Source organism: Mauremys mutica, chromosome 7 (assembly GCF_020497125.1).
Source record: "Mauremys mutica isolate MM-2020 ecotype Southern chromosome 7, ASM2049712v1, whole genome shotgun sequence".
Lineage (NCBI taxonomy): Eukaryota > Metazoa > Chordata > Testudines > Geoemydidae > Mauremys > Mauremys mutica.
The window spans coordinates 58,392,793-58,405,016 of NC_059078.1; the positions used below are offsets into that span (position 1 = coordinate 58,392,793).

Consider the following 12,224-nt stretch of genomic DNA (forward strand, 5'->3'; position numbering starts at 1 on the left):
TGGAAGATGGTCCAAGGCAGACTGGCACATGATCAGCAGAGTTCTCTAACTGTGCTCCAGAGGTCTCACAGACCAAAACAGAGCCGCTATGCTCGGTGAGTACATGGAAATGCGATAGAGGCCCAAGTACTTACTTGATGGCGTGGTACATGTCCTCCAGTATGTCCTGTTCGAAGTCTTTGCCTCCATTCACCCCCTTCAAGTTCTTCCGGAATTCCTGGGAACATTACAGTTAGCACCAAGATGATTCTCTTAAGAATATTTCAAAAACGCTAACTTAAGTGGCACTCAGCAACTCAGAGGCCCATATGCAGCTTGCAGACTCCATGGGTCTGATTAATTGTCTGCTTGCCTTTCCTGGGACTCAAGAAACACTGACCAATACACTATAATTCAAGGAGTATTGAATAATCCTTTTAGTGGCATGGGAGCTTTCAGTAGCCTCCATCCCAGCTGCTGACAGGCAACGTTACATGGGGATGGTCCATTAATGTTACATGTGGTTAGCTTCAACTGTGCATCAGGATGACAAAATACACCACCTCTGTAAGAACACTGTGCCATCACTTTGAGCACTCTGCACTTCCCCAGTTGCTTATTCACTTAGCATCACTTCTCTAATCAACTAGTCTTTTTTCTATTGCTTCTTTTCACTCTTACTAGGTCTTATGATACAGCAGGTCACAAAACTGTGTTTACAGAGTAAAAGCAATTCAAACCTTCCCTGCATGTTACTGCTTAGCTTTCATTTCTTCAGACCGCGTCACTCTTGTACTTAACCCCAACACTACTGTTATTTACAGTACATCGAAGAGTGATGAGTGGGACAGACTAAACAGAAGATGGGAGGAACAGTAAACGAAAGAAAGCCAGAAAGGTGAAAATAGAACATAGTGCTATGAAAATGAAGAGAAGTAAGAGGCATCATAACAGCCACGTGCAGGGAATCTGCTCTCACCTCTAGGGTCATTGGAACATTCTGCTTGCGGACATTATGGTTATGCTGGTCAGTGTTCAGCATAATAACTGCGTAGGCCAGGGCAAAGCAGGCGTCACTACTAGCAAATGGAGAGCCATTTGATTTCTGAAAGGCAAATACAGCCACAAGTCAGATCCATGGGAGATAGATGCACACATGACCTGAGATCTCCATTTTCCTGCCAGCACAACAGAATCCAACAAATGGACTGTCCGAAAAATCAGAACTCTACTCCCAGCTTCTGGACAATGCCCCGGAAGAAGTCACTGTGCCATCCCCCACCTACACAGTAATGTTATAGAACACCGGGAGTTCAAAAGAAGTCAAATTCACACTGTGATATGACATGTCAAGGATGGCAAACATACAGAAGGGGTGGAGGGAGCATAATTTCTTCCCACCCAGTACGCACCCGCCAATGTTCTGTGAAGGCTTCCAATAGCCTCTGAATCACCGGTGCCTCTCCTGGTAAGCGAAATGCTTCTAAGTAAAGCCGTAATGCTTCATCCAGTCTTAAGCCTTGGAAATTGAAAGTCCTGCAATAAGAGCAAAATGCTATGAAAGACTGAAACAGACAGGAGAAGAGGGCAGAGCAGACAAAACAAGGCATGTGTGCACTCAGAGATTTACTGACTCGAAAACACTGACGATCAACATATAGGAACGAGCCATACTGACTGGTGGGCAGGGAGCAGAGGGAGATGGGCAAGAGTGGTAGGTGGAAGAAAGCGGAAGGAAAGGTCACCAATAACAGCCAGTGGATAGGAACAAGGAAGGAGGAACAGCGGTCATAGTAGCTGGTGATCTGTTTAGCTCCTGAATCAGTTCCCCTTTGTGACCAAATACAAGAAACAGATACCAACTATGGAAAAATACTCACCCCACAAAGCTCTCCAGCAAGTCTATGTTCTTACGGTCACTCACAAACTCCCCAATCATCTTCTTGTCTAGCCGGGGATTTTCTCGCAGCCACTGGGCCACCTCATTGTTGTCCATAGGGATGGCCAGAAGGTTCTTCTCCTGCAGAAACTGTATCCCTTTCCTTGGCTTCTGGTTGAACTGCTCTGTGCCAGTTATCAGGAGCTGCATGAGACAAGCCAACAGTTACCAGTTTGGTAGAAGAGCCCTATAAAGCGGAGAACCTCTCTATGGAGATTCACTTCCACTTTTTAATACAGGTGCTCTTGGGGGTCAAAAGCCACAAAACAAAATTACTTCAAAGGCACTGTGAAAAATATGACTGACTTCAGGACTGAATACGTTGCTATACTTGTGTGATCTTGCAAAAGGGATCACCCAAAGCCAGATCTGCAGACCTCCCTCCTCAGAGACGCAACAAAACAGTGAACAGCACAAACCACAAAAAGCTTCAAGTCTCACCCAGTGACCAATTCTGATACTACAGGGTATCCAGCCCTCCCCAACACTGTTAATCAACTAAAGCAGAGGAAGCCGCAAGATGAACTCCGAACAAATACCAGGAGATCAGGGCTACTCCTGTACAACAGTAGCCACTTTTATCCAGTTTTTTGGACTAGTGGAATCTCATTCTAAGCCACTTACAGGAGTGCAGGTAGCAAGAGTCCTATGCACCTATGTGGAACGCAGAATCAAGAGACACTGAGGGTTTGTCTACACTACCCAACGGGCAGTGATCGATCCAGCGGGAGTCGATTTATCGCATCTAGTCTAGACGCAATAAATCGACCCCTGAGCGCTCTCCCGCTGACTCATGTACTCCACTGGTGCAAGAGGTGCAGGCGGAGTTGACGGGGGAGTGGCAGCAGTCAACTCACTGCAGTGAGTAGATCTAAGTATTCACGTAGCCAAAGTAGTGTAACTTAGATCGATTCCCCTGCCCCCCCTCCCCTTAGTGTAGACTAGGCCTAAGGGCTTGGGGTATGTCTACACCTAAAACACTACAGCAGCATAGCTGCTGCACTTTAGTGTAGACACTACTTATGCCGATGGGAGGGGTTCTCCCGACAGTGTAGCTAATCCACCTCACTGAGAGGTAATAGCTAGGTCCATGGGAAAATTCTTCTATCAGCTTAGCACTGTCTATACCAGGGGTTACATTGGTACATGTGGATTTTTCACACACCTGAGACACACAGCTAGGCCAGTGTAAATTCCTAGTGTAGACCAGGTGTTAGAGAAGTAAGAACTATAAAGAGTTCAGCAGGTGAGACAGGAACATCTGGAGGTCCATAAGGACAAGCAAAACCAACTGAGAGTCTGGGATAACACAACAAAAATGGATTTTTTTTTAAAAAGATAACTCAATTCTGTTTATACTTACATGATTTGTGCTTCAGGACCAGGATTATATAACAAAATGTCTACAGTGCAATAGAGCACCCGGTTAAGGAAGGGTTAACTGAAGGTTTTGTCGTGTTAAGAAAACCAAATGCACAAACAGCTACATGAACTTTACTAAAGCCCCAGAATAAATGTCAGTTCCCTGTTAGTTCCCATCACCATGAAACCGCTAGCAATGACCTAGTGAACTAAATTCATGACCATCCCAATTCTAACTCCCCTGGGCTCTCAGTACCTCAGAGCCCATCCCCCACTCCTCTCTATCCCCCCATATATGCCTGTGTGAACTTTCTCAAAGTACAATGAGATACACAGCTCCTGTAGTGTAGAGAACACAGGGATGCAGTCAGGATAACATCTGTTAATGATTGTTAAGTGCTAGATGCTGCCGTGATGAAGCCCAAGTACCTACCTAGCCTGAGGGGTTACCTTGATATGGAAAACCATTACTATATATTTGGAGCTGCAGGACAAAAAGAGTTGCCTATTCCAGACTGTAGGAACCTTTGACAGTTATCTAACAAAAAAAAAAATTAATCATCTGTATGATATATGGCTAATTAAACCTCTGAGCAAAAGATGTGATCCACCTTTCTTAAACAATGATCCTCAAACAACCTCCTCTCCCCAACAGCCTCCATAAAAAGCAGCCTTACAGTGGGATGTGAAAGTCAACAAATTTGGTCCTTTTTAGACCAAGGGAGGAGAGCAAATTCCAAAGCGGCAAGGCCATTAGAGAGAATATCCTGCCAACAATTCCCTCTTTTATAACTGAGGGAGCGCAAACTACAGCTCTTACATTGGTTATGGGGAAGAAAGGGGGATCTGAGGTACTGCAAGACAGTCCCACACAGTTCAGAGCTGTCTAAATCAGAACCAATGCCTTAAACTCCGTTCAAACCCACAGGCAGACAAAGCGGATCATAAGGCACAGATGTAATGTGCTCACGATGAAATACCCTGCACATACACATTTTGTGACAATTTTGTTTCTGAATAGATGTAAGATAGCCCCAAGAAAGCACATTATTATCTAGTTGAGGTGACAAAGGCATGAATCACAGTAGTGAAATCTGCATTGGAGAGAAAAGGTTGCAGCCTTCTAGCCAGATGCATGTGTAAAAAGCCATCCTGGCCACCACTGAAAGCCAACTCATTCAACCCAAGTTGCAACCACCCATAAAGGGATAGTTAAAATCACCATATCTTTTGATTGCTTGCTCCAGCCTACCAACACCACCCTATTTTATCTGGACTGGGCCTCTGTCACTCATACTGAAATCATCATAACCCTGGCTTCCTCTCTAGGCCTCCTAACAGACTCATATATACGCTGAATGTATGTCTGCAGTACAACAGCTCAGCTACAGCGGTGCAGCTGTGCCACTGTAGTGCCATAATGTAGATGCTTCCTACATCAATGGAAGGAGTTCTTCCACTGATATGATTAATCTACCCCTCCAAGAGGTGGTATCTAGGTCTTCTGTTGACCTAGCTGGGTCTATAGTGGGGGTTAGGTCAACCTAACTACGTTACATGATATTTTTCACAGCCCTGAGCAACGTAGCTAGGTTGATCTAACTAAGGAGTAGACCAAGCCTGAGTGAGAGGGAAAACAAGACGGAACCCAGCAGAACTCCATACGAGCGCACCACTGAAAGAAGAGCAATTACCCAATGCTATCCTCTGGGATCTCTCTGAGCAGTCTCATCCATCTTGCTTTTGATATCAAAGACAGCTGATAGATCTAGCACTACCAGAATGGATACCTGACCTCCATCCAACTTGAGGAGGAGACCAACTACTAAGCAAGTGCAGTCTCCATGCCATACTCAGATTGGACTCAGATTAACAAGGGTCAAAGAAATTGAGGCATCTAGATATGGGAAGAGTTGTCTTGTCAAAATCTGTTAATCATCTTACCCATAAAGGGTACCCACAATTGGCCAGAATGCCATTTTCAAATGGGGACTTCTTGAGACCAGGCTGTACCAATGCTTCGATAAGAGTAGCAAGCAACCTACCCTTCTTGAGGGAGATGTTAACCATTTCCATTAACATTAGGCCCAGCAGTTTCCCCAATGGCCTCCAACAGCCTGGGGCACCACGGATCCAGAGTACAAGTTCAGGCATGAAATTTCCCCAACACTTCCAGTAACTAAGAGCACTACCAGAGTGAAACTCAAGTAGACACAAAGTAATATCTACTCCCTTAAGACACTGTCCTCCCTCCTTTGATGCAGTTTGGTCCTCAGTGTGACACTATGGAATTTATTATACACACAAAGGTCTCAAATGAACATTCTAAAGGTTTGATTAAATCAAGCCAAAATGTAAATACTTCATGGAGGAAGAAACAGGACAATGTGCAAAGAACCAATTTACAGTACGTTAACAGACCGCACCTTCTTTTTGCTCTTAATTTCCATCAGTTCCTGAGTTCTGGGCAGGAGGCCGGAAAACCTAGTAGGCTTCCTGGGGATGTTCTTCTCAGCTAGGAAGGAAAGTGAAAGTGTCATTACAGCCAACCTCTCCTCCACAACAGCATCGCTCACTATGGTGCACTGACTTATTTTTCAGTGCCCCCCTGCAATCACTAAGCTCTGCTGCACTGCCTTTTCTGCAAATGCCATAGTATCTCACTATACTACCTCCTGGTCCCTACCACACACAACCTTCCCGTCACTGCTCAGCAACTCCAGTACCATACATGTGCACAGGAGCGTCCCAGCCATGATAATTTCACACACCCTGTTTATTTTTCTGCCTCCTCTGGGGCTGTTGCAGCCTGAGAGTGATGATCCTGTCTTAGAGATTGCAGTGCTAACTGTGACTATCGGTTTTTGCTACAAGTAAAGGGGACCCACCAGTTCCAACCCTCTCCACACATACAAACATCAACAGTAGCCATGCTCTGTCAAATACACCACATCTAAAGTAACTTGAGCATCCCATGCACATGTGTTTCTGGCTCTGAGCAGGTTCCGTTAACACGTGTAGCACAGTCCACTATAAGTTATTAGTGCCAAAGAACATAGGTCTGAACCATTCCCTGCATGCAGATGTTCAGTCAGAGTCAAGATCCTGTGGGGACTATTACCTGCATCACTTCCTCCCTCCAAATCCTGGCAGCCCTGCTTCATCTGGTCAGCCATAAGACACCCACTGGTGGGTGGGCATGCCCCAGACAGCTCCGTGACCACATTGGGAGAGTTCCCTTCACTCACTCTCTCATTGTCTGTGGGCAAAAGAGAAGGCAAGAGAAATCAGCAATAGAAGATTGACAAGAGCTTCTGAATAATCATAATGCCTTTTACTTTAATTGCTGTTCACCACTTGAAGGGCTTTGCATGTCTTACCAAAATAAAAGACCAGTTACTGACCTTACAGGAACTGAGAGACTTTGAGATGTGTTGCCCTCATTGATTTTGTGACCCCACTCCTTCCCTGCCACTGCAGAGTCCTGCTCCTCTGGGATTCTGTATTGACAAAGGAACTGAGGGGCAGCTGGATCCACTCTGCCCTTTATATTCTTGGGTGAGTCAGTTTCTTCTCCAAGATTCTGCATTGGTGAAGGAACTGATGCATCCAAGGGTATTAAGAGCAGAATGGGTCTAAATGCTCCTCAGTTGCTTTTCCAATACAGAATCCCAGAGGAGCAGGACTTTGTAGCAGCAGGGAAGGAGGGCAGGTTGAGGAATCCATGTTGACAACACATCTCAAAGAACCTGTAAGATAGGTTACCATTTTTTCAAGTGATTTTCCACACAGATCCCACTCTTGGTGAGTAACAAGCAATTATCAGTTTGGTTGGAGATGGGTGCTAGGAGCCTTGTTTAAAACAATAACTGCAGGACAAAATAGGCATCTGATGTGGAGGCCTCTACCAAAGAATAGTGTTTTTTAAATGTTTGAACCAAGCTCTTTATAGCTGTCCCAGAAATTTCAGAAATAGGGACATTCTTCAAACTGGCAGCAGAGGCTGCATTAGGTCCAGTGAAATGAGCTCTAATGTGAGTAGGTGGATCTAACCTGGCTAATTTATAATATGTCCTTATACAATTGGAGAATTCTACCTGAATCGTAACACGCTCTGCAAAGATCACAGTCAGTCCAGGTGAGTTCCTGAATGATTTTGTCGTGGTAAGGTAGTACGACAATGCCCTTACTACATAATGTATGTGAAATTTAGCTTCCAGGAGGTTGAACGAGGCTTGGGGAAGAAGACTGGAAGATGAATAAATTGGTTCGTATGGAACCCTGAAACAACTTGGGGCAAGAACTTGGGATGAAGCCTAAGAGTGACCCTGTTCTTATCAAACACTATTATAAGGGGGACCCACCAGGCAGGTGTGACTCTTCCCTACCAGAGCTGATGTAATGGCTACAAAAAAGGAACTCTTCATTGTAGGTGGTAAAGGAAACAGGTTACTAAGGGCTCAAAGGAGAGACATCAACACATTAATACTACAGTGAGATCCCAAGAGGGTGAGGTCTCCCAAGCTGGAAGAAAAACACGAGTTAGGCTCTTAAGGAATCTAGCCACTGTAGGATGAGAAAATACAATGTGATCCAAGATTTGGGGGGGGGGGGGTGGAGGGGGGAGAGAGAGAGAATGTGCAAATATTGCTGCTAGTTGGATCCTTCTGGAATGAATAGAAGTCCCAACAGTTTCAGGGATAAAATAATCCAATATTGTTTAAATGAGTGTTGTCAAGGGAGACAGCTTGTGCTAAGATGCCTATATAGAACACCCCTTCCACTTAGCTTTGTAACTCAGTCTACTTGAGGCTCTCCTGCTACAGCTGAACAGCATGTTTGGACAGATATCAGCCAGCCAGCATCCAGGCTGTCTGACATAATGATCCTGGGTCAAGCTGTAGGATGTGACCATTGTTGTGCAAGACTACGTCAGGCACAGTGGGCAAAGTGACTGGGGGCTGCGATGAGAGGTTCCCTAGATCTGAATACCAGAACTGCCTTGCCCATGCCAGGGCTATCATGATCACTGATTCAGTAACTTGCCTCATTTCCTCAGTATCATGAGGATTGGGAGGGGGAAAAGCACATTGGTTCTAGTATTCAAAGGATGAGAAAGGCAAGTGACAGGGAGCCTAGACTGGAGACCACTCTAAAACAGATCTGTCCATTCTTGTTCTGAACTGTGGCAAACAAGTCTATTAATAGGTATACCACTTGCAAAAGATTCTGTATAACAAATGGTTATTTGCCTTATAGTAATTGTGGTATTTTGAGATGTTGTCATCTGTGCAGATCCCACTGTAAGAATAAAATTGTCAGACACATAGAAAAACAAACTGTTGAGCAATAGTCAACATGGTTTCTGTAAAGGGAAATCATGTCTTACTAATCTATTAGAGTTCTTTGAGGGGGTCAAACAAACATGTGGACAAGGGGAATCCAGTGGACATAGTGTACTTAGATTTCCAGAAAGCCTTTGACAAGGTCCCTCACCAAAGGCTCTTACATAAATTAAGCTGTCATGGGATAAAAGGGAAGGTCCTTTCATGGATTGAGAACTGGTTAAAAGACAGGGAACAAAGGGTAGGAATTAATGGTAAATTCTCAGAATGGAGAGGGGTAACTAATGGTGTTCCCCAAGGGTCAGTCCTCGGACCAATCCTATTCGACTTATTCATAAATGATCTGGAGAAAGGGGTAAACAGTGAGGTGGCAAAGTTTGCAGATGATACTAAACTGCTCAATATAGTTAAGACCAAAGAAGACTGTGAAGAACTTCAAAAAGATCTCACAAAACTAAGTGATTGGGCAACAAAATGGCAAATGAAATTTAATGTGGATAAATATAAAGTAATGCACATTGGAAAAAATAACCCCAACTATACATACAATATGATGGGGGCTAATTTAACTACAACGAGTCAGGAAAAAGATCTTGGAGTCATCGTGGATAGTTCTCTGAAGATGTCCACGCAGTGTGCAGAGATGGTCAAAAAAGCAAACAGGATGTTAGGAATCATTAAAAAGGGGACAGAGAATAAGACTGAGAATATATTATTGCCCTTATATAAATCAATGGTACGCCCACATCTCGAATACTGCGTACAGATGTGGTCTCCTCATCTCAAAAAAGATATACTGGCACTAGAAAAGGTTCAGAAAAAGGCAACTAAAATGATTAGGGGTTTGGAGAGGGTCCCATACGAGGAAAGATTAAAGAGGCTAGGACTCTTCAGCTTGGAAAAGAGGGGACTAAGGGGGGGATATGATAGAAGTATATAAAATCATGAGTGATGTGGAGAAAGTGGATAAGGAAAAGTTATTTACTTATTCCCATAATACAAGAACTAGGGGTCACCAAATGAAATTAATAGGCAGCAGGTTTAAAACAAATAAAAGGAAGTTCTTCTTCACGCAGCGCACAGTCAACTTGTGGAACTCCTTGCCTGAGGAGGTTGTGAAGGCTAGGACTATAACAGTGTTTAAAAGAGAACTGGATAAATTCATGGTGGTGAAGTCCATAAATGGCTATTAGCCAGGAAGGGTAAGGAATGGTGTCCTTAGCCTCTGTTTGTCAGAGGATGGAGATGGATGGCAGGAGAGAGATCACTTGATCATTGCCTGTTAGGTTCACTCTCTCTGGGGCACCTGGCATTGGCCACTGTCGGTAGACAGGATACTGGGCTAGATGGACCTTTGGTCTGACCCGGTACGGCCATTCTTATGTTATGTTCTTATACATGTGACACTGAAATCTTTTGAATAGCAGTATCTGTTGGGCTTCGCCTGCACCGTGCATAGCCTCCTACTTGAGGGCATTAAGGACAGAGTGACCACAACTGTCCCTCACTTCCTTTACTAATTCAGAGACCCAAATAATGGGGGTCCACACAGATGACACCACCTCAAAGAACCACAATCACTATTAGGGAAGTAACCTCTTCCTTTTCTTAGAAAATTTGACAGTGTAGATCCCACTGTAGGTGACTGCTAAGCAGTGCCCTATCTGGAAAGTGTGATTGAGGAGCCTTCATTGTCACTAACTGAATAGTGATGGTAACACTGCTCTACCACATTTTTGCATCTGATCTTGCATCCAGATCAAGGGCTTAGTGTTTAAATCAAAGAAAGGGGATTACTCCATATACTGCCTTGCAAATTTTGGATCTGCAATGCATAGGTTGCAGTTTTTGCTCTTGTGGAATGAGTTTTTAATATATGAAGGGAGAGGAATATCATAGACTATCATGTGATACATTGATGTACACTATGTGATCCGTTTTTATGTTCTCTGGGAAGAGATGGCTTGACCTTTGAAGCACCAGAGATGGCAATAAAAGTACAGGGAGACAGTCTGAAAGACTTTGCCCTCTGAAGATAGTAAACCAAGTCCCTTGAAATGGCCAAGATACAAAGTTCAGTCTCTCCCAGAGAGAAATGAGGTTTTAGAAAATAAACAGATACATTACAGATTGGTTTGAATGAAAGCCTGACAGAGCCCTCTGTAGAGTCCTTTCTTGACTACAATTATGCTACACAACGGGTGAGAGAGGGTACTTAGGAGATGAATCCCTACTGTGTTATGATGGGGATTAAGAGAAGTATACCTCTTCTAAAGATAGGCCTGTCCGTGTGCTGTGGTTCTGCTGTATCCTCCCTAATTGGGTAGGGGCTGATGTTGGTACTAGAGATATCTCCTTCATCTGCTGTACAGATGATTCAGTAACCATTGGCTACATTATCAACACCTTCAACCTCTCGAGAAGAAGTGACTCGAGTACCAGTTGTACAAATGGATCATTCAAGATTGAATATGCTCTAGGTACAGACCTGGGCAGTACTGAAGTGCTGGATACTTGACAAAGCATGGGCCATGGGTTTAGTAGGTACCACATGAACCAAAAAGAGCTATGTCAGGTCATTAGTTACCCTTCTGTTGAGCCCAAGACCTGTCAGATGCCTGCAGACTCTTGTGTCTTGACTTGGTAGGCAGCAAAGAGGGTGACCTATGCCTCGACTTATCTCTGGAGGGGTGCTCCTGCCTACTTCCATCTCAGAGTGACACTGGAATGAAGAAGACAACTGGGGCCTCTTGGTTGACTTAGCACAGGAGTTCAGGGTGGAATCTCAGCTGACTAGGGTGCTCATCGAGTGGGACTGGCCAGAGAAGCGAAGTCCAGCTGCGTCCTTCCTTTTGCCATCCAGAGGATTGCATAGATGGTCTAGCTTTCTGAGGCTACTTAGAGAAGGAATAATGTATGGAACATCACTCAGGGAATATGTCCCTCTCCTAGGCAAAAAAGGCACTTGGAGTGGACTTTTGCCAGAGTCAGTAAAAGACAGTTACTCACCGTTGTAACTGTTGTTCTTCGAGATGTGTTGCTCCTATCCATTCCAGTTAGGTGTGCGCGCGCCGCGTGCACGGCTCGTCGGAAGATTTTTACCCTAGCAACCCCCGGTGGGTCAGCTGGGCGCCCCCTGGAGTGGCGCTGCTATAGCGCTAGATATATACCCCAGCCGACCCGTCCGCTCCTCAGTTCCTTCTTGCCGGCTACTCCGACAGTGGGGAAGGAGGGCGGGTCTGGAATGGATAGGAGAAACATCTCGAAGAACAACAGTTACAACGGTGAGTAACCGTCTTTTCTTCTTCGAGTGATTGCTCCTATGCATTCCAGTTAGGTGATTCCCAAGCCTTACCTAGGCGGTGGGGTCGGAGTGAGACGTGGCAGAGTGTAAGACTGCTGAGCCGAAGGCTGCATCGTCTCGAGATTGTTGCACCAACGCGTAGTGGGAAGCAAAGGTGTGGACAGAAGACCAGGTAGCCGCCCGACAGATGTCCTGGATGGGGACGTGGGCCAGGAAGGCGGCAGAAGAGGCCTGCGCTCTCGTTGAGTGAGCGGTGAGACGGCGTGCTGGCACACGAGCAAGCTCGTAGCATGTC

General features: G+C 45.0%; 1 protein-coding gene across 6 annotated transcripts in view; it reads right to left on the minus strand.

Annotated features, from left to right (window-relative positions):
* Window positions 1–12,224, minus strand: part of GBF1 (golgi brefeldin A resistant guanine nucleotide exchange factor 1) — a 172,074-nt gene that overhangs the window by 22,374 nt on the left and 137,476 nt on the right. For all 6 annotated transcript variants that reach the window (XM_045023623.1, XM_045023621.1, XM_045023622.1 and 3 more), the window contains 6 exons: window positions 6,402–6,539; window positions 5,707–5,795; window positions 1,860–2,062; window positions 1,392–1,515; window positions 959–1,084; window positions 135–217 (listed from right to left, as the gene is read on the minus strand). In XM_045023623.1, the coding sequence (XP_044879558.1) occupies window positions 135–217; window positions 959–1,084; window positions 1,392–1,515; window positions 1,860–2,062; window positions 5,707–5,795; window positions 6,402–6,539 (763 nt within the window). The remainder of the gene's footprint in view (window positions 1–134; window positions 218–958; window positions 1,085–1,391; window positions 1,516–1,859; window positions 2,063–5,706; window positions 5,796–6,401; window positions 6,540–12,224) is intronic.